Below are 23,559 nucleotides of genomic sequence, written 5' to 3'. Positions count from 1 at the left end.
TCTGTAAATTTTTTTTTATTGTGCTAACATTATATAACATAAAATTTGTCATTTTAAACCATTTTTAAGTGTGTAATTCAGTGGTATTAATTACATTTATAATGTTTTTCTACCATCACCACCATCCATTATGAGAACTTTTTTTTATCATCCAAGACAGAAACTCTGTACCTATTAAGCAATAACTCTATCCCCCCTCCCTCAGCTCCTTGTAACCTCTAATTACTTCCTGTTTCTATGAATTTTCTTATTTTAGATATTTCCTGTAAATGGAATCCTATAATATTTGCCATTTTGTATCTGGCTTATTTCATTTAGCATAATGTTTTCAAGGTTCAACCATGATATAGCATGTTTCAGAACTTCATTCCTTTAGATTTCTATATTTTTGATAATTATCTGATAGACTGATTCATCATGGCAGTATTAATAGGAAGAAAGGTTGTGAGTGACCTGGCTTTCTGAAGATAATATTAGGTTCATTATTTTTTCCTGGTTTTTCCCTTTATTTTATCATAATTGAAAAATGATATCATTTAACACAAATACATGATATATAATTACCTTAAAACTTCTCTGTGGTGAAATAAAACTGTACAGATTGAGACTGTATATAATACCAATACTTAAGACAATTTCAAACCAACTAGCATTGGTATAACTTCAAATTACTACTAATTGTGGGTAACTTTAGAAAAAAAAGTGCAAAGCTTCTTAGGGCCCAGTTAACCAAAAATACTTTATTTCTCAAAATCAAAACTACCATGTCATAGAGTTCAAAAAGTGGCATTACAGTGTGAATACACTAGAAATTGCTACCTTTTCCTCAGACACTATAAATTACTACCTCTTCCTCAAATGTCTTTTAAAATAGGCTGACATAATGGAAAAATATTCAGTACCTCTATATGTAATAACTAATGAAAATATTCCCATATACTACTTTTTGCTCAAAGTGATTAAAGACAAAAAGCAGGAATTCAGGTTACTTTACTATTTGATAAACTGCTAATAAACTCCTTTTAGAAATTCTTTAGACATTATAACAAGTTCTCTTGGTCTTCTGATCATCTATGCATATGCATATATATGTATTTTTTCAAGTAAAGAAATGTTTAACAAATGTAAACTATTTATTGAATATTTGGCACAAAATATTGTTAAATACTTTATCTTACAGCATGCCACTTTCAAGTTAAAATGTCAGAAACAAACATCAATATTTACAGTTCTTTTAAGGAATGTTATATAATGACACATTAAGGCATAAACTCTTTTGGCTTATGATTCTTAAAAGAATGATAATAGCAAAAGTGATGGAAAATCTTCAGGGTGAGATTATGATTAAGCTACATTTTACAAAAATATGGTGTAAAATGGCAATAATCCCATTCAGCCTCCTGAATTAGGCCCCTTCAGAAGGGACTGATAATTTATACAGTCAAACTTTAAAATTTATAGATAAAGGGAGTTGAGTACTGCTATCAAGAAGTACATCTCCAAACATATACAACTTTCAGGCCACAGTTTTGAAGGTCTGAAGTATCAGGTTGGTTTGATGAATTCGTTGGCTGGCACTTAAGAACACATTTATTGCCTTGCCATCTTTAAAATAGGTTTTCAGAGTATCACTAAAACTTTTGGAATATTTTACAAAATCTTTCTTTTGGTATTCAGCTGTCCTGCAGTTCTGGTATTGATATTTCTTGAAGACATCATTTACTGAATCAAGAAGTTCCTTTACTGCACTAGCTATATCCTTAATTGTCTGCAGCCTTATTCAGTCACTGATCTCATCTGTGATTTTACTGAGAATTTATTTAAGTACTCATGCCTTTCATTTAGGTCCTGGAATTCTGGCTCTGGTCATTCAGTTAGAAACTCTTCTTCATCATCAGCTGCCATACGAAGGAGAAACTGTAAAGTTAACTTCTACACTTTTTTTTCTCTAAAATTTTCATAACGATGTCTTGTCTGAGATACAGATTTTCTTTTTCAGCCTTAATGAAAGCTGCTCTCAATGTCTGAACTGCACATAGATTTACTTTTTCTAGCTTATTAAACACAGGATACATGACTGCATAGAGGGGCATAGAAACCATGGAAGGGGTCTTAGCTTCATTCTTCATCTCTTCATTGTCATCCTCATTCAAAAGCCAACTACAGGAGAAAAAGCAGTACTAAAATGCAGGGAAATATTCATTCAGTGCTGTATATCTTCCCCTTTTTTAATAAATTAGGGCACAGAATATATACTGACCGGCAACTGGGGCACTGACTCCACTGCCACCTTTGGAGCCCTCTTCAACTCCCAGATTAATTCACTCCCTAGGTTCACTTTTGTCTTTTTTTTTAGAGATTTATTTTTTATTTATTTCCCCTTCCCCTCCCCGCCCCCAGTTGTCTGTTCTCTGTGTCCATTCGCTGTGTGTTCTTCTGTGACCACTTCTATCCTTATCAGCGGCACCGGGAATCTGTTTATTTTTGTTGCTTCATCTTGTTGTGTCAGCTCTCCGTGTGTGTGGCTGGGCAGGCTGCACTTTCTTTTGTGCTGGGTGGCTCTCCTTAATGGGTGCACTCCTTGCGCATGGGGCTCCCCTACATCGGGGGCACCCCTGTGTGGCAGGGCACTTCTTGCGCCCATCAGCACTGCGCATGAGCCTACTCCACACGGGTCAAGGAGGCCCAGGGTTTGAACCGCGGACCTCCCATGTGGTAGACAGATGCCCTATCCATTGGGCCAAGTCCACTTCCCCCTAGGTTCACTTTTGAATATGTGACATTTGAGGAGGAATAGGGTATGCTTAGTCTAAATGTCTTTAAGAATGGAAATACAGAATTGGATTTGAGGTTGGTGGTAGAGACTCTGTCATCACTGAGGAGGTATTTATTCATAATGCTCATATAATCACCGACTTTTAGATCTGAAAGACACATACAAAAAAATACAGCTTGCCTCCTTCATTTTATACATTAAAAGCTGAAGAGTGGAGAAATGGAATTTGCCTAAAGTCACACATTGCAGAGTCTCCCTGTTTCCAAGTTCCTGGTTTATTCTTCACTTTGCTTGTTATATTTTCTTTTAGACTACTTTTTTTCAACATTTGTAATATTCTTCTGTAAGCAAATAAATTCACTAATCATTATACATTCAAATAAACATCGAAAATTATTTCTAAAATTGAGGTGAACTTTAGGGGAAGGAAAAGCAATTAAGTAGCATTATCAGTATATCCGTATTTCGACCTTTGTGGTTAAATGATATTGTATGGAGACTTGAATTTTGCAGTTACAAGGGTATGGTTTATGACATCTTTTGAAAGTTAAGTCATGGTGTACAGTTCTAAATGGTTTTTTTTCTTTTTGGTATCTAAATGAGGTAATTTATCTCACCTCCTCCTGTCTAAACCCTGCATTGAGACTAGGGTGAATGAACACTGGGCTGATCAAGTTGAATATATGGAATTATAATACGCAAATATGTGTTTGTGGGGGTCTTGATTTTGTTCTGATAGAGAACCTAATACTCATGACAAAGGTCAAATGGAGATCTGGCATCCATTTCAGACTTGCAAGACATACTCTTTTAAAATGTAATACATATATCTCCTTGCCAGAGAATTGAAAGGAAATGATTGCATTTGAGAACAATGCATTCTATAACAGTCGTTTAGTGTGCATAAAATTTAAAACTGCTGGCTTTTTGAGTATGGTATTTTTAAAAAGTAAACTTAGTTTATTTACATTTTAAAGCATTTATAACTACTGTGTTCTGTTTTGTGAGATATTCTTAAAAGCTGAGTTTAAGACCAAAGAAACTGGAAATCCTAATGGCAATAGTTGTAAAACTTTGAATTCTCTAGTAAAGTACTCTGGTTTAATATGTTTATTGATTTCTCCTGGATTTCCTATCTTCATGAACATTCCATGTTATGATGTTATTTTACCATAGTGGTGCCCTTTTCCCTACTCCTCTTGAGCTCATAGTGCCTTAGAAGCGTCAATATCAAGCCTTAAAGTCTACAGGGGTAAAAATCTGTACAAAATAACATATCTTCCCTTTATTTACAAGGTGGCTTCATTTCCAAGATACACTGAAAGTGAAAAAAAAATTATTTTTGTTTTTTTCATCTACATGAATAAATCTACCAGTATAAAATTAAAAAGTCATATGGGATATGGAAAAAAACAACACCACAATGAACAAAGTAGTAGGGGTTTTATGTAATTGGGGATTATTTCTACCTCTTTCACCCAGTATCTAGCATAAGACTTCCAGTGCTTAAATGCCTTCTAATAGGCATTTAATCTTTTTTTTCATGAATGAATGAATGCTAGCAGCACTAAAATATAATAAACATTACATAAAATAATACACTCATTTATATATTTCAAAGGGAGAAAATTTGATGTTTATGAGAGAAGCGTTTAGAAGGAGCTTGATATGCTCAGTTAACAGTAGGATCAAATATAGATCTATATGTGAGAAAAAAGGAATCTATCAATTGGTGTTCTAGGCACCTTGCCTAATGCCAGTCTGGAAAACAGGCCTGTGGGAGTAGAGAACAGTTGATGATGATAATCTTTATTTATAAAGTTTCTTCAGCCAAAGGGAGAGGTAGAAGTGTTTTGTTCTTACTAAAACCTGAAAAGCAAAGGACTTGCCCAGGGTGTGGTGAAGGCAGCAACCCTTGGAGCTGGGCCCTTGATGATTTTCCTCTAGAGGCCCCCACATGCCATGTGCCGTGGTCTACTTAGTCAACATGGGCAGGACAGGAACAAGAAATTAATTCTACCTATGAATTCCTTCCTCACTTTGTGGCTTTTGAGATGACGCCATTTGAACTTCTGCTTTATAAAATTACAATATCAATGCTAACCTACTTGGCCAAGATATTATGAAAAGTTATTTCAGGCTTTTAAAAAAAAGCCATGGTTGAAGCCACATGTTTATACATAGTTGCCATAACAACAATATTTGTTTCCCACTTTAGTGGTTGTTTTAAGGCCAGAAATGCAATAATATATATGGTTAGCATATCTGGTTTGTTTTTATATTCTAAAAAAGAATACAGGTTTTAAAAAAAGACTTTTTCTTTCTGCTTACAGCCTTTTCCCCCAATGAAACTGAAAAAAATATTAGGCAAGCTATTTTGAAAGTACAGACACAATTGACATTTCACTTATGGGAAAATTTTACAAAATTGCACTGACTAAAAGTGATTTTTATTTTGGCTTTCCTGTGAAGCCATCCAGAAAGGCCAACAATTATTGGCATTGCGTTTGTGTAAAACTTTTCACATAGACTCTACTTGTATTTCTGCCAAATTCATAATTCAGGTCATAGGTGACCCACATATACACCCATTGGAGCTGGTCATTGAGCAGAAAGTTGCATGAAATGCGTATATAATATTGCCTTATGGACCAACCAGACCTTACAGATTATAGGGAAGGAAACTTTGCATTAACATGCTTGGTAACAGGCTTTCCTGAACTGATCCTTGCCCCCACCCTCTTTCCCTTAGTAGGAAAGCCAACTGCTTACTGATTACGACAGCGACATCACTTGGCAAACATTTTGGCCTGGACTCAACGTGTGACATCAGGCTCCTTTAGGGTTTTCCACATGAAAAGAATCCTCCAAAGAAAACACAGAAATTGAGCCTTAATTTGAAAACCACTATTATATCCTCTAAGGTCTTGTTAACTCTATCATGTATTTCTTAATTTTAATTTTTTTTGAAGTAGGAATTATTCAACACTTGAAGTATGAGTGCTAAACCTTCACAGGGTTTTTCATCTTCAACTTCAATCAGATAGTCCTTTATAGCTACTGTCACCAACTCCCTCTCATGGGGATCATGATATCTTTCTTTGTTTCTCTGTACCTAGAGTCACTGATTTAGGAGTGGCTTATATCGCTTTGAGGAAAGAAGTAAACATTGCTCTTTGACCCCTTTGGAGACGTTATCTTGCTAACAGAGAGAGCATTCTCACTAACATTTGAAGGACTCAGTAATGGTTCCTCTTTTGCCAAGTGTTGCCTGGCATTTCACTGTCTTGCATGTGAGCACCTCCCTGTGTGTGTTTTTACCTGAAATCATTAAGGTTTCCTCCACATCCCCATTTTGTTAGGTGGTATTCATTAATACTTAGATGCACACCGCCTTAAGCAGGTGGACTTCAGTTATGCCTGAATGAGGCCACAATCTCCCTGCAGAAGGCAGTGGAACAGGGAGGGCCCATAGCACCAATGCCAAGATTAGGGAATCGTGATGTGGGGACGAAGCAGGGAAAGAGTTATCAGTGCATCATGTGAGTTCAAAATAGGTTTAACATTCTCACACCCGAAGAGTTGCATCTGAAAGCTGTTCCTTGGCAAATGAAAATAGATAAATATCTTCTGGAATAGCTGAACAGTGAATGAGAGGCGCTCCTCAGTCACTTTTTCCTAATTTTAGGTAATGGCATGTTCAGTTTAATTATTCTTTATGTCAAAGGAACTTTTTATTATTAATTTTTGTGTTCTGTAAGACTTAAAAAAATATGACCTTCTTAAGATCCTTTGATACATATAGAAATAATACTCTTAATATATTGATTCTATGGCATATGCTTTACGTTCATTCCAATATTTTCCCTTTTTGCCAGCCCATGGCCTTTATTCCTACTCATCTTTTGTTCTCATTTCTCAATATTATTCCTCTTTGTTGCTCTCTTGGTTTAAATAATCTATGCCATCTGCCTCCCAGTATTACTGCCTTTCTATCATAAACCCATCCTTAAAATACTTCTGGTTAGCCCTCCCCAGTCTTCCTCCAGAAAATAATCGAGATACAATAGTGAATTTTAGAACTATACCCCAAAAGCCCTCTGCAATTCCACCCTAGATCTGTATGGGCTTGCTTTTATTAATGTGGTCAGCCCTCCTGGGCAGGGACAGCCCGAACCTCTTTGTTCTGCGGTAGGCAGTACTCTGGTCACAGTTAGTCAATAAATGTTAATAATAATGAGAGATGAAAGGAATATCTTTGTTCAGTATGTTGGTGCCAAATAAGTGTGGGGCCAAATGAGGCCACAAGTGCCAAGCCACAGGGGTTTGAAATAATGTTTAATAAAACATTGTTTCATTGAATAACAAATCTTATATTGCAATATGTGAGTCAAATCTTTCCTTGGTGCCAGACTTTGCACTCCTTTAATCTACTATTAAATCTATTTCAGAGTTCATGAGGGTCTAGTTAACAAGAACCCCTCCATGTAATGAGCAAAAAGCAAACCTCCTGATAAATGTGGAAAAAATAGACTGGATGTGAACGTCGTAAGTTCTCAGGCACTCTGACTAAGTGTTTACCATGAAGTATAATAAAAAGAAAGAAAGAGTTTGCTGTTAGCCTAGAAATTGATGCAACTTCAGGTCTAGCTAAGATTTGAATTGAAAGTAGTTTGTTATAGCAGTTGAGGATACTAGTATTTTAGAAAGGGAAGTTCACAAGTAATTACTTTTCCTGTATTTTTCTGCAACTGTTAGAATCCAGCATCATTAGCTCTGTAACTTATAAAAGAAATGTACATAGAAATAACAAAAATGAAATGAATACCCAGTAAAAATCTGATTTCGCAAAGATTGGTTTTACTATCTTTGCACTGTCAATTGAGAGGTTTAATTGTCCTTTTGCTTTAATGTAGATGCCCATACTTTCTAAGGTGATTCAGAATAGATGGTTGAAATGGAGCAAAATGGCCTGCCCTATGTATTGTTATCCAACATTTACCAAGTTTGCAGCCAAGTTCCTCAAAAGACTAGTTCAAATTTTAAGCTTTTAGGGTCTCATTTTTTATTTCTTTTTCAAATCATTGCTATTTGGCTTCTGCTCTTCCTGCTTTATTAAAATGGCTCATCAAGGTCCCCATTGTCTTTCTTATTGCCGGATCCTGGGACATTTCTCATTCTTCTTGCATTATCTAATATTTGATGCTATTTAATTGCTCATTCTTTCTTGGAAGTCTTGCTTGATTTCTTTGCCTTGTTTCTCTTCTAGTTCTTTTAATTCTCAACCATTCTTTCTCGATTTCTTTTCTTGTTCCCATTTCCTCAGGAAAACTGTCAAGTATGTTTTCCAGGGTTCTTTTTTTTTTTTTTTTTTTTTTTTTAAAGATTTATTTATTTATTTAATTTTAATTTCCCCCCCTCCCCTGGTTGTCTGTTCTTGGTGTCTATTTGCTGCGTCTTGTTTCTTTGTCCGCTTCTGTTGTCGTCAGCAGCACGGGAAGTGTGGGCGGCGCCATTCCTGGGCAGGCTGCGCTTTCTTTTTCATGCTGGGCGGCTTTCCTCACGGGCGCACTCCTTGCGCGTGGGGCTCTCCCACGCGGGGGACACCCTTGCGTGGCACGGCACTCCTTGCACGCATCAGCGCTGCGCATGGCCAGCTCCACACGGGTCAAGGAGGCCCAGGGTTTGAACTGCGGACCTCCCATATGGTAAAGGGACGCCCTAACCACCGGGCCAAAGTCCGTTTCCCTCCAGGGTTCTAATCTCAGTCTTCTCTCCTCACTGTATCCACACCCCTAGTGTCAGCTGCCATTACCCACTACAGATGTTGTAAATCCATATCATCAGCCATCATTTTCAACACCTGTATTTTCAACTGAGGATTGTCTTTATACATAACATTCTCCTCCACTAGACATTGGCATGTACCATAGTTACCTCATACTCACCATGCCTAAAACAAGACTCATTTCCTACCCACCCCAAAATCTCCCATCCCCAAATGCCTACAACAAAAATCTGTGCCCCATTCCTATATTCCATATCTTGGAGAGTGTCCTAATAACTCTGTTTCCCTCACCCTGCCCCCCAGTATCTCATGAGTCAGTAATTCACACTGATTATACATCATAAATATTCTTGTTTACAGCCCCTCATCTCAACCCCATGGCCACCGGAATGCATACTTTCATCTTTCTCATCTTAGTATTTGCATCTTACATAATCTTCCTGGCCCATTCTAAAACAACTCCAGTCTTTCTTCCATGTTACCATAATGGTTTAAGAAAGCCTACTGGAACATCTCATTCCCCTTCTTACAATTGTTCATTTGCTCCTTCTTGCCAACCAATATAAGTCCAACTGTACATAGTTAATTTTCCATTTTTTCTTCTTGCATTTGTACCTTGTGCGGTAGCCATGTGAAAACTTCTGAGTTCTCTCTGTATCCATGTGATTTTCTTGCCTCTATGTTGTTACACTTGTTTCTGCCCCTGCCTTGAATATAGTTACCAGTCTGTTCTATCTGGGGAAACAACCAAGACCCCTGTCACCTCCCCTGTGCAGCTTTCACAGGGATGCTTCCTTGCAAATTTATTGCCCCACATTCAGATTTCCATAGTCCTTATCATACCTGGTTGTTTTTGCATTGCATTGATATATTTAAACATCCTTTTCCTCACCATGGAGGGCTCCTCGAGAGCAGAGGTTGTGTCATATTCCTGCTTGTGTCACTGACACCTGGTACAGTGTCTAGCACATAGTGAGAGGTTAGTAAGAATTTGCAGAGTGATTCACTGTCTCAGCCAAAGCAGTCTTACCTTTCACATTCTTGTTCTAGTAAGCTTATGAATTCATCACTCCTCTCCATGTATTCTTTATGTTTTCTCTTTTCTTCCTCCAGCTCCAATATGGTTTGCCTGTGGGATTTTTCTACCATTAAAAGTTGTTCCAGGATTCGTCTGTGAGATTCTTTATGTTTTTCCACAACTTTGTCCAGCTACAAAAGAAAATACATTTATGGTCTGTTAACTCCAAAGCGTACATAATACTGCCATCTTCCACTCCTTTAGAAATGTCCAAATTTTGAATAATTAATTCAGCAATAGTTTTTTAGACCTGCTTTAGTAATTTTTTTTAAAGACAAATGTAGTTTTTTTTTTAAATAATCATCATATCTTTCCAGAGAGAATAACCATTGCCTCTGTGAGTATCAAAACAATTTCTGGATTGTCCCTTCTGACACTCCTCTCTCTTCAGATAATCCGTAGAAGAATGATAGAAAGTGAGAGAATGCCTGCACAATGTTTTATTCTGCATGAACTGATCTCTTTCTCTCAGCCCACCCTGTATAGGACTCTACCACTGTATGCCTCTTGGATCTGCTGATTTCTTTTATATTTTACTATGCTTTAAGGTGTTTGCATTTTTTAAAAAAAACAACTTAGTTCTGTGTTAGTGTGTAGTGTGAATGTGACCAAATGTAAGACCAAGTCATTTCTGATTTTCAAGTATCATACTTACATATCTAATATTAAATGATCACCCTGTACCTTATTTCTATGAACTCACCAAGGGCAGGGCCTTCATCCTATTTTTCCTAAATTCCTAGCTTCTGAGTGCCTTGTTTAGAGGGGGTGTCCAGTATATGTTTGCAGATTGGAAACAGGCAAGCAAGGAGTCAAGAAAGAAAGGAAACAGTGTATCTGATTACAGCAAAAGTGGCTATATCTTTGGCCAGTGATAAATTAAGATAAAATTAAGAACATGGGGAAGCGGACTTGGCCCAGTGGATAGGGCAGCCGTCTACCAAATGGAAGGTCCTTGGTTCAAACCCCGGGCCTCCTTGACCTGTGTGGAGCTGGCCCACGCACGGTGCTGATGTGCACAGGGAGTGCCGAGCCACGCAGGGGTTTCCCCCGCGTAGGGGAGCCCCACGTGCAAGGAGTGCACCCTGGAAGGAGAGCCACCCAGTGTGAAAGAAAGTTCAGCCTGCCCAAGAATGGTGCCGCACACACAGAGAGCTGACACAGCAAGATGACGCAACAAAAAGAAACACAGATTCCCGTGCCACTGACAATAATAGAAGCGGACAAAGAAGAACACGCAGCAAATGGACACAGAGAACAGACAACTGGGGCGGTGGGGAGGGGAAGGGGAGAGAAATAAATAAAATAAATCTTTAAAAAAAAAAAGAGAGCTTGGTTTTGAAGGCATGTGCCTTTCTAGATTAAATACTAGCTTCTGTAAACGATAAGATTAATTGATTTTTCCCTTTGCCATTATCATAAAAGACTGAAAAGTTGTTACACAGTGTGAGTCTAAAGCCAGTTTAAATTATTCTTCCTTAAAAAGCATGTACTTGACTAGGAATCCAAGATACACAATGGCTAAGTCATTTCAGAAAACAAATAGAACTAAGATGAACTAGCATATAGAACCCCAGTAATGCCCTAAGATCTCTAAGTGCTTAGAATTGGTTGTCTAGTTTTCTAATGAGGGTTTTTGATGGGGGTTTAACACACACTTACAGAACGTTCATTATGCCATACAGTTGTTTAAGATTTTTAATAAACTTAGCCAGTCTTCTTGTGAAAACTCAAACTGCTAAATTATTTTGCTTGCTGGCAGAGTCACTGTTAAGTAATGCCTGTTTTCTGAGAGGGTGGTTGTGGTGTTGATAGTCATTTTCTTGCTGGTGTTTTTTTTTTTTAATAGGAGGTACCAGGGATTAAACCTTGGCTCTCATACATGGGAAGGAGGTGCTCAACTGCTGAGTTACATCTGCTCCCCATTCTTGCAGTTTTTCAATCAGCTCTGTTAAAACTCCATCTTACAATGGCCTCAACATTAGGATGCATTGGAATGGAAGTTCAAATCAACTGCTTTTGGAAGTTGAGAGTGAAATAATGATAGGATTGGCTTTAATTTAGGGAAATTTTAAGTTAACTTAGAAAAAAATATTGAGTTTTATTTGTTACAAGATCAGCTCTAGAATTAATAAATAAATAATTACAATAGGTACTTAGAAAAATATAAATGAATGACTAAAAGAGACTTCTTAAAATTCATGTAAACAAATCTTCCCTTAGATAGCTTCTTATAATTGTCAGGACATAGATATTAAACTTTATTCAGCCCCAAAGTGAAAAAATAGAAGGCTTATTTGATCTACTCTTGCTTTCTACCAGATTTTTTCTATGAAGGGGACTTCTAATTTCTTCGTTTGTTTTAAAGGACTAGGAAGAAAGGCTGGGAAAGAAATCAGTATCTTCCATTTATTACATGATTTTCTAAGTTGTCTCCCTTCCTCCAGCCTTACCGCCTTCTAATCTGTCTTCATTACTGACAGCATAATCTTCTCCCAATGGGATTAGTTCACTGTCCTGTTCAAAACCAAATTACCCTTCATTATCTAGGCCTCCTACATTTCAGGCCCATTCCCACCTGATACCTTCCCACTTTTTTACCCAGCCTTTAACCACACTAGACTTTGGGTAGTTCTTAGAACATACTGTGATGCTTCAACACTATTTTTTTTTTTTTTCATTACTAAAGCCTGAAAACCTTTTTCCCCTTCCACCCAGAAAATTTTCCTTCTTCTCCTTAGTAGCTCTCCTTCATCCCTCCTTGGTAGAATTTTTTGCTCCTTGAAATTAGTGAAATGCCCAATTCTCTGGATTTTCCTTCTTTCGCATTCAGTGCTTTAAAGGATGGCTTGAACTGGCTGCATGATGTTCAGTGCAGCCACCAAGGTGTTCATTTTTGTCATAACAGTCATTGATGAACTATAGAATAGTGATTTTGCAGAGGAAAAAGTTGCCAAAGAAAGAATTCCAATTTTTAGAATTGTTTTATCTTATACTTGAAGTTCGATTCTATGCCTTCATTTTTCTTAGAAAATATGTCAGGAGGGAGAGAGCCTGCAAGGATTCATGATCCCCGTTTCAGTCTCTTCCTCATTCCTGACACATCCAATGCACAATGGACTTGATTCTACATGAATTAATTTCAGTTCCCACCATCTGTACATGTGAGCTTGGCCAAGCCACTTAACCATTCTGTACTCAGGTTCTTCCATAAATTAAGTAGTTGGACTCAATGATTTCTTAGATCAGTTCCACAATTTTTTCAAGTCAACAAGTATTTATTAGGTACCTGTTATGTTGTATGTACCTGTACTATGATAGTTGCTATGGAGAATACAAGAGAAGTTTGAAGTCTAAGTGCTCATGCTTTCACCAGGAAGATAAGATAAGCAACATGAAACAATTAGGAACAGTGTGTTCTGTCATTAAGTACTAAGGGGATCTCAGAGAATAACTGCCCCTTTTTTAACCTATCCCTACTTGAAGATCGAAATAAAGCCTGGGAAAAGAAACAGGAAGGCACATCAGTCATTTCACAGAGCTTCAAGGAACACAAAGATTGAAAGGATAGCCCCCTAATATTATCCAAGCTTTCTGCATATCAATTAAGCCTTCCTGATACCATCTTATACTCTCATTCCCTAGTATAATCCAATTCACTCCCTAACTAGCACAGTGTGTTCCATTAGGTGAGATTTCTGATGATGTTTCCATGGTCAAAAGGAATGAAGAACAGAGGGTTTTCCATCTTTTTGCTTTTGGTTGCTTAATATTTATTTAGAAAAATTGTTAACCTCTGCTTTAACAACCCCTGAATCACAGGCCACCATGATTTTGGATTTGATCTTTCTGTTTGCACTATGCTTTTTTCTTTTTTTGTTCTTTTTCTTTAATGAATACTGATTTTCCTTGATAATACTGTAATCCTGAAATAGAGTTGTTCATACTATAACAATATACTGATATTTCAGCATCAGTGTGTCAGCCTTTGGAAATGGGGTCTTGAATCTCATACTCTGCACTGCCACAGCCAGAGCCTTCTGAAAGCACTTCCTCATCCTGAATGATAATACAGCTCTCCTGCCATGATCCAAGTCATCTGTTGAGTTCTAGGTCCCTCCCTCACAATCTTCTTTTCTACCCTAAATCTTGGTAACATTCTCTGTGATTTTTACCTTTAGCTGGACTTTCCATGTAACTTGTGCCTGGTCAGCATTCTTTCTCTTTCCTTATGTCAGCTATTTGAAATCATACAAGTCTTTCTAAGTGTAGACCTAGACACATCCTTACCATCTTAACTCTTATCTCCTACTGACTGAGAAAAGAGTCCATGAAGCATGAACACCTGACATTTTTTCTTCCACTTAGGATACTCCTAACTTACCTATATCGTTCTGCATTCTTAACCTCTTTGCCTGTATGCACTTTTTTGCTTAATCCCTTTTGGTCTCATTCCTGATCTCCTTCCAACTATGATTCTTTCATCTTCAGTCTCAATTCTAGTCCTTAAAACTGTACCTATAAATATGGTCAAGTCTGCCCATTCTAAAGCACACATATGCACACACCAGAAGGAGAGGAGAAAGATTTACCATGAAGATAATGAAGCTTATATTTCAGGACTCTTCACTTGCTTAGTATCTTCCAAGCCCTGCAAGGGGTCCAGCAATATATATGTTTACCTAGTCATATGTTTTGTAAAATTTGCAAAAGTAACTTATTTTCACTATAATCATTAAACACCCCAATCTTTTTCCATATTGACTTATATTCTCTTTTTTTCTAAAGCTATTTTGTTTTTGTTTTTTTGTTTTTTTAAAAGATTTATTTATTTATTTATTTATTTATTTCTCTCCCCTCCCCCCCCCCACCCCAGTTGTCTATTTGCTGTGTCTTCTTTGTCCGCTTCTGTTGTTGTCAGCGGCATGGGAATCTATGTCTCTTGTTGCATCATCTTGTGTCAGCTCTTCGTGTGTGCGGCACCATTCCTGGGCAGGCTGCACTTTCTTTCACGCTGGGCGGCTCTCCTTAAGGGGCGCAGTCCTTGCGCATGGAGCTCCCCTACGCAGGGGACACTCCTGCGTGGCAGGGCACTCCTTGCATGCATCAGCACTGCACATGGGCCAGCTCCACACGGGTCAAGGAGGCCCGGGGTTTGAACTGCGGACCTCCCATGTGGTAGACAGAGACCCTAACCACTGGGCCAAGTTCGCTGCCCTTATATTCTCTTGTACTTCCTTTCATGTCAGGTAATTTTGGAGTGATCATGAGTATTTTTGGTGTCCTGCGAAGGGGAAGTTCAGTTGAAATTTAGAGTGATGTATTTATTATGTGATTCACAGTCACTTCCATGTATTGTTAAATTATTTCTAGCCATTTTGCTGTAGGGATGGCTCTTAGGAATTCTCTTACCAGCCACTATGCAAACTTACCCAGCTATTGACAAATAAATGTGTATTAGTCAGCTAAAGGGGTGCTGATGCAAAATACCAGAAATTGGTTGGTTTTTTAAAGGGTATTTATTTGGAGTAGAAGCTTACAGTTACCAGGCCATAAAGCATAAGTTACTTCCCTCACCAAAGTCTGTTTCCATGCACTGGAGCAAGATGTCTGCTGATGTCTGTGAGGATTCAGGCTTCCTGGGTTCCTCTGGGCTCAGCTCCTGTGTTTTCTTCACAAGGTCAGCTGTATACTATCAGGTGAATGACTCTGTCTCCCTCCTTGGGGGTTCTGCCTTGTCTTAGGAGCCATCTCTATTCCTCTGTGTTCTTCTCCTGGCTCATGTCCTCTCTTCCAGGGTTTGCTTCCCTTTCCTCTGTGTGCTTACTTCCTGGGGCTCCAGCTTTAGACTTCAGCATCAAACTCCAACATCAAAACTCTAACATTAAAAATCCCCAGCATCAAAAAGCTTCAATTCTGTCCTTTGCCATGCCACTCTAATGACATGGCCCAATCAAAGCCCTAATCATAACTTAATCATGCTCAGGTACAGACCAGACAAACATAATCCAATATCTGTTTTTGGAATTCATGACTATATCAGACTGCTACAAAAGGTTATATCATCAACTGAATATGTCTTTGGTTTCTATCACTGGAAGCCTGTGAATTTTGAGGAAAATCCAAGTTCAAAATATTTTGTATCAGTCAGGGTTCTCTAGGGAAATGTCTTGTAAGCTACTGACATCAGGGCATTCCTTTGTGTTTTGTCTGGTGAGACAGGATTAACCTCCTCAGACAGGGGTTAGATGACAGACTCCTCAAGGCAGAGTGAAGGTTGTGCAGTACAGGCTGGAGTTTGACTAGTACCTGCCTCAAGGGAGGAAGTCCAGACTCCTTGGGACAGGCTGGAGTCTATCTGATACAAGCTTGACATTGTGTCGTCTCCACAGGGCAAACCATTACAGGTTTATCTAGCAAAGTCTCAGCACAATTTAAGGTTTTATTGTCCCCACTGATATCATTATCAACCTATCTCTCTTTCCCAATCCTCAGGGTTTCACTTCTTTCCAATCAATGCCCTCATTTTAACAGCAGACACCCTGGGAAGTTGTTTTTAGTATCTATTGTAACTCTGCTACTCATATAATGAGACTCTGGGTCTGCTTTTCAGATATCTCAAGTAGATGACTGCACAAAATAAGATTTTTCTCTCAGAACTCACATCATTCATGTGGCCCTAACAAATGTAAAGCCTTTAGCTCATCCCTTTCTTTTGTAACCATATCCAAAGTATTTAGAAACAACCAGCCAATATCAACCTTTTTGACTCCACAAAACTCTGTTAAGGTGTTCAAAACACTTACCCAAATCCTTGCCTCTGATAAGCATAGAAGTAGTTGAATCTAGTGGTGATATTTTGCATACCTCCATTGCCAACTCATGCCTTGGACTGTCAGTGGCCTCTTGATTATTGGGAAAAGAGTCATTAGTGCCCTTGAATCCAATCAGAATAGGGAGGCAATTGCAGAAATGCCAGAACAACTTCAGAAATCCCATGTTTAAGATTCTGTTTCTCAAGAACCACACACAGGACCAAGATGTATTAGTCAGGGTTCTCTAGGGAAACAGAACTGACAGGAGATATCTGTAAATAGTATAAAATTCTCTCACATAACCATGGGAATGCACAAGTCCAAATTCCCAGGCTGTCTGCAAACCAGGGACTTCAGTGAAGGTCCTTGATAAGTTCCCAGGAGATACTGGCTGTCCAAAATAGAACTGGAAAATCTTTCTGAATTTTGAAATCACTCCCCCTTTTAAGGCATCAACTGATTGGGTAAGACAGAACTCATTGCTACTGGCAATGTCATTGGTTGATTGTAGATGTAATCAAATATCTATGTGATCAACTCACTGATGATTAAAGTCCATGTAATGTCCTTATATTACAGTTAGCCCAGTGCTTGCTTGACCAAACAACTGGACACCATTACCTGACCAAGTTGATACATTAGCCTAACCCTCACACATATGAAGCCAGAAGCCATTCTATGGAGATTTCCCTTGCTTCCACACAAGTTCAACCTTGCATTTTAGAGTTTTTAAAAATATTTTATTGAATGTTTTTATATATTTTCTAGTGATATGATTTCGTAATATATAGTCCACAGTATTGCTGGGAATGGAAATCCTTTATGCTCTAACTGACTAATCCACACTCATCCTTTGGATCTTGACTTTCCTGACCCATCTATCAAAATTTGATCCTTCCAATACTCTTTCTATGCCTTTCCCCACACAAATGAAACATAATGTATAATTGTATATTCATTTGTATGATTATTTTTTATCTGTCACCCCTGTAGACACTAAACACCCTGAAGGCAAAAACCATAACTTTTTATACATCAGCTCTTCAATAAATATTAATTAAGTGAATAAAATGAAAATTAAAAACTAAATTATAATATCACCTCAAAAGAGTCATTTAAGAATTATCCTAAAGTTATTTTAATATGGTGCTCAGATTCTTTTATTATAATAACTCCATAAACCCAAAATGTTGTTTAATTTTCAGTGGTATCATTTTTAGAAGAACTAAGAATACTTTAGGTCATTAATTTGAGTGTCCTTTCTTTAAAGTACATTGTAATATAGAACCCTAGGTTGGAGCAGAATAGGCAATTAAAACTATTGTGGACTCTTAGTTATCACCTCTTCCCTTCCTCATGACAAGCCCTCTACCTCCCTCTCACCCCCAGTCCTGTACTTTGTTCTAACTCACAGGCCTTAAGCAGTTTTTCACCTTAGATCAGTGTTCCTACCATGCCATCGTTTCTCTGTTATTTTGCCTTAAGAACAGATAAATCCCCTTTAGTTTACTCTAGACATAGTTGAGAATTTTTAGATTTTTCAAAAAGAACATTATTAGGAAAATAAGGGGAATAGGCAATGTTAACACCCAGAGGTAAGGTGGGAGTGGAGACCGGAGTGTGGGAAAAGAAGGAAGATTATTTAGTATGCAGATCCTTATTCTATTGTAGGTATGGTCTTAGTAGAAACACTCCTTTCTCCCTTTTCTTCAGCCCTATCTGGGGAATACTAGTTGGGATTCCCCTATACTGCTTATTCTCTGGTGTCTGCTCTCACCCATTACTTCCTAGATAAAGAGGGTAGACGCCTGAGTTGTTGGGTAGGTACAGTTATATAGGCTTCAAGAAATTGGATAGACTGGTTGTTAAGGAGAGGGAATTCTGACAAAAATAGAAAGGAAGAGAGGAAAAATGGACACATCATGGAGACTGTAATGTGAGAAGTGTGTGTGTATATGTGTGTCTGTATGTGTATACATGGGCTAGTAATCAAAGAATGTTGGGTTTGTAGATCAGATTATAGATAATTTTCAGGGGCACCTTGCAAAGTTAAGGTTCCAAGCATTTGCAGAGAGTTATGATATTTCCAATTTTGCATGTAATGCCATAGAATTTGGAATCATCTTGTTTCATTTCATACTGAAATGTTGAGGGGTTGTGCCATTTGTCATTTTTTGTCAGGGATATGTTCAGTGATCATTAATTTGCATTTAAGCTCATACAGGTTGGGGAGTTTGTGCCTGATGCTATTTCACAGTCAGTACGTTGGGAGCCAGGATACATTTCTAACACTATTGACTTGAATGCAGCTTCGGCTCCACTTGTTTAAAATTTGGATTAAAACACAAGTCAACAGACTTTGGGTGGTCTCATCCTTACCCCTTAGAGAAGCAGATCCACATGACTAAACTCCTTCACTATTTGGCAAGACGGTAGTCTCCTCTCAGGAGACACACAAGACAAGAATAGCAAGGACATTAGAGGTCGGTACTGAATAGGTTGCCAGCGTGTATGTGGGGGAAATTTGTCCAAAACTTGCTTTCACTCTCCAGACTTAACTCATGCTCCTAGCTGTTTCTTTTTTATAAAAATGAAAAATTATGAAATTTTCCATTGAGACCTCAGAGGAAAATAGAAGAATAAAATAAGGATGCCAAAGAGTTCAGAAATGTTAGCAAGGAAAAGAGCAAGCATGGCTTCATCTTTGTGGCCATGTTGAGATTGCACACCTTTACTTTTTGTAATGGCTGTGCACACTACATGGGGGAAAGCTCTTTATTGTTAAACTCTTGAAAGAGAGGGTATTTATTTTTCTAAAATACATGTTTATTGAAACTATTTATTGGACTATTCTTCAGATAATTTCCATTCATGCTCAAAATTTCTATGACATAGTCCCTCAGCATTTTCAAAGAAATTAACCTCTGTGATTGAACTTTATCTGTTTTTTACTACACCTTGAATCGCATTCAGTGTCCCAAAAGAAGTGTAAACACTTTGCCCTATGTGTGTGTGTGTATGTGTGTATGAGAGAATAAGGAGTAGAAGGTTTTCTTTGATTTGGTGTGTTTTAGTCTGATGTTAAGAAACAAACCCAGTAGAACCATGCTGGCCTCCTGGCCATGATTCATTTGCTTTTTCTTTCCTGTAGAACATGTAGTATTTAATCAAGTTTATTTTAGTCAGGTTTATCTGATTTCTACCTTGTATAGCTTTTAAATGCCTCAGAAAGTCAAACTGTGAAGAATCAAAAGTGAGAAACCAGGTCATTCTCTTGCTTGGCCTAGTGCTTGGCTAGCTGGTGAACTTCTCTTTTTTCAGGAGGTAGCCAGGATGGGACTGAGGGATTGAACCCAGGACTTTGTACATGGGAAACAAGCTCTCAACCACTGAGCTACATCTGCTTCTTGGCTGGTGAGCTTTTTTACCTCCAGGGTGCATATCCCTGATGTAATACATACCTCATTCATAGGCTTCTCATAGATGTCCTCCTTCCAAGGGGCAGATTTAGCTTGGAAAGCATCTCGCTGAAGAGCCTCTAATACCTTTTTTGGAGTGACAAACCCATATTGAGCTTCCAGCAAAGCCAAGTCCATTTTTTCAGCCTTTAAAATGCCTATGACTTCATCTCGAGCCTGTAGGAACCAAAAGTAATTCAGAAAGCCTGCTTTCTCTACCATCAGTCTCAGCAAGGGATGCCTTGTGATCACTGACAGTGTTTTTTCTTTTTCAAATGTAAATGAATCCCTTTTGTTATAGTGCCTTTTAGAAAACAGTAGCAAAACTATGCCCCTCATCCTTCTTACAATCTAATTACACATTAATAATGTTTTAAAAACATTCAGGGGCTCTACATTTTCTTATTGTATTTGACAAGCAGATAACATGATACCCCTCAATGGACTGGCATTAGTGTTTTCAGGAGTAAGAAATAAAATTCTCCTTCATGTATAGCAGCTGTTTTAGGTTTTTATATGTAGATAATAATACCAGGCAAGTCTGGTGAGCCAGTACACATGGGGTACAAAAGCTTCTATTGTTATTTAAACCAATCCAGAAGTCATTTGGTATTGTTGCCAATACATGTCTGTGCACTGAAGCTCGTGAGCAGCATGGGCAGAGGATGTGACCTTTCACAATGTGCATTCCTATTGCATGTCATAACGACAGCCCTTTTAGATGTGATTAATTGCCCGTCAGATTGGCAGAGGAGAATTCTTTGTATGTGTACATATGCTTTGCTTTCATGTACACACAAGTATGAACTACAGATACCTATTTCAGTGGCAGTATGCACACCATATTCACAATCAGTCTTCTCCCTTGAAGCATGACAGGAATGACTCAAGCCCAACTGACCTGCAGTTCTCCCTCTAGGATGCTGAGAAGAAATAATAGGTCATCTCTTGAGAGGTCTTCACCTTGGTGGTCATTACCACTATGTGGCTCCCCTGATTTGGCATGTGGAAGGACTGTGTCCAATTCACTAGCAGGGCCTTTGTCTTGCTGTCTCTGCTTCATGCCCTGAGGCCCTTGGAAATTATGGTCTTTACTAAGTCTTGGAATTTTTTTTTGAGGTGAACCTTCTGATTCACTGCTTCTGGAACGCATTCTTTAAGGCCTGGAAGGAGGAAAGATAATTTGTAGTTCTTAATGGAAGTGGAGGTTTAATAGAGGCACCTATTACTGCTTTAACAAGTCTGCATTTTTGTTATATTTTCCTCAGCCAAAGACTTGATCTTTTTGATGTCTACAGCAGAGAAGGACGCTAGCAGATTCATAAATCACTGTCTTATTTACACTTCTGGTTTAAAAATCAACATTTTAAAAAATGTGTTCTGCTCTGATTATGTCCATGGGTAAACAGTCTGTTGAACTTCATCCTTCAAGCATTCCAACTCAGGGACACAGGTCTTACCTCCAACCACTGCAGAAGTGCTTTATTTAAATTAAGATTTACTTAGTATGATTATAAAATACAAAATTTGCTAATTGTTCTAATTTCCTGCAGATTCACCTTATAGTATTTCTTCTGCTGTTTTTTTTTGTTGTTGTTGTTTATTATTAATCTCTTAGCTTTTGGTGCATTAAGATAGAAGCATCAGGGAGCAGATGTGCTCGCGCAATTAGGTGGTTAAGCACCTGCTTCCCACATGGGAGGTCCGTGGTTTGGTCCCTGGTGCCTCCTAAAAGCAAAAAAAAAAAAAAACAACAAAAACAAACCACAGGCAAATAAATGAAAAAAACAACTGAGGGGAGCTGATGTGACTCAGTGGTTGAGTGCTGGCTTCCCACATATGAGGCCCAGGGTTCAATCCCTGACCCTGGTACCTTAAAAAAAAAAAAAAAAAAAAATAGCATCAGAATTACTGTTTCTAAAATTTCAAATCTATCCCTGGAAAAGAAAAGAAGTTATCTTTGGAACACTTATTTCCAAAATAGAGGCACTACTGCCTCCTATAATAGTTAGCCATTTGGAATCAATGTAACATAAATTAATATTTGAGGTGAATACAAAAGGTAAAAGGACATCATAGTATTTGTAACTAGCAATACTATTTTATGTGTATGTCAGTGGTTGAAAGGAAAAGTCTAAGATCATGTATATTACTAGAAGGAAAGCAAAAAAATATGTAATATGGGACTATATAGCATAGTGAAACCTCATGTGAAATATGAGTATGGGTAATATTGTATATATAAGACTGTTTTTCCCTGAACCTGAACAAATGTATGTTAATGTTATAAGATATTAATATCAGGCCAAAAAAATGCTAAGTGAAAGAAACCAGACACAAAGTATTAAGTATTATATAATCCATTTATAAAATGTAAATATAAATCAATCTATAAAGATGGAATTAGATTAGTAGTTGTGTAGGGCTGGGGAAGGATAAAGAGGGATTGAGAGGTGACTGCTAAGGGGTGTAGAGTTTTTCTTTTTGGAGTAATGAAATTGTTCTAAAACTTTTTGTGGTGATGAATATACACCACTGTGATTATACTAAAAATATTGATTGTACATTTTGGATGGATTGTCTGGTATGTGACTGTATCTCAATAAAACTGCTTTAAAATATTTGAGTTACATATTAGCTTCACTTCTAATTATATAATAATCTAAATTAATGTATAATAGCAAGAAAAATGTTCCACCTTTGAGGCTTCGATCCAAAAGAGAAAATATTGATTGAGTTTAGAGTCAACTACAATACTATGCAAGCAGATCATTAATTGTATTCATTCCTGCAAATTATGAAACTTTCATTGTCATCGGTTTCTTACTTTTAATTTTTAATAATATTCTTTCAAATGTGTGAAATATTTCAAACATACAGAAAGTATAGAAAATAATATAAGAAACTCCCTAGAACCACCACACAAATGTATAAAATCTTAATAATTTACAATATAATGCTATGAAACAAACAAAAAAATATTATAGATATAGGTGAAGACTCCTCTTTGGAACCCATATCTCTTCCCTTCTCACCCCAGAAGTAACCACTATTTTAAATTTGGCATTTATCATTCCATACATGTTTTATAAAATTTTTTTACATGTATATATTGCTGGAAAATATAGGGTATTGCTCAGTATGTTTTCAAACCTTAGGTAACAGGCATATTGAAAATATCTATCCATAACTTGCTTTTTCATTCTATATTTTATTTTTGAGATGTAACCTTGTTCCATTTGGCTTTAGTTTGTATATTTTAATTGCTATATAGTATTTCATCATATGAATAATCCACCATTTACTTAACCATCTTACTGTCAATGGATATTTTATAATATTTAACCTTTTTTTCAGTGTTAGGAAAAATACTGCAGTGACCATTCTTGTACGTTTTTTCCTTGTGTACATGCATTTCTCCAGGGAATAACTCTAAAGAATAGGGATGGGCTATGGAGTATGAATATCCTCAACAGTACTAGAGATTATTTTTCTCCTAATTGGAGTACCACTTTACAGGAAAGTGTGTGAGTTCTCATTGCTCGATATCTTCACCAATATTCGGTATTATCAATTTTAAATTTTTCCCTATTTGACGGGGGTCAAATGGTTTCTTGCTTTTAAATTTGCAGCTTATAATTATT

General features: G+C 37.4%; 2 protein-coding genes and 1 pseudogene across 6 annotated transcripts in view; 1 reads left to right on the top strand and 2 right to left on the bottom strand.

Annotated features, from left to right (window-relative positions):
* CMSS1 (cms1 ribosomal small subunit homolog) overlaps window positions 1–23,559 on the top strand; it is a 417,987-nt gene that overhangs the window by 98,182 nt on the left and 296,246 nt on the right. The gene's annotated exons all lie outside the window — the stretch shown is intronic.
* Window positions 1–23,559, bottom strand: part of FILIP1L (filamin A interacting protein 1 like) — a 319,853-nt gene that overhangs the window by 91,194 nt on the left and 205,100 nt on the right. Inside the window, exons 2-4 of the mRNA XM_058296003.2 lie at window positions 20,817–21,078; window positions 19,919–20,092; window positions 9,595–9,773 (exon numbers count right to left, since the gene is read on the bottom strand). Coding sequence (XP_058151986.1) covers window positions 9,595–9,773; window positions 19,919–20,092; window positions 20,817–21,068 — 605 coding nt within the window. The 5' untranslated portion in view covers window positions 21,069–21,078. The remainder of the gene's footprint in view (window positions 1–9,594; window positions 9,774–19,918; window positions 20,093–20,816; window positions 21,079–23,559) is intronic.
* LOC139438795 (programmed cell death protein 10 pseudogene) lies at window positions 1,339–9,491 on the bottom strand (annotated as a pseudogene).

The sequence above is a fragment of the Dasypus novemcinctus genome, chromosome 4 (genome assembly GCF_030445035.2).
Source record: "Dasypus novemcinctus isolate mDasNov1 chromosome 4, mDasNov1.1.hap2, whole genome shotgun sequence".
NCBI classification, from domain to species: domain Eukaryota; kingdom Metazoa; phylum Chordata; class Mammalia; order Cingulata; family Dasypodidae; genus Dasypus; species Dasypus novemcinctus.
Note: the sequence above shows the minus strand (reverse complement) of the source record. Positions and strands in the feature narration are given on the sequence as shown.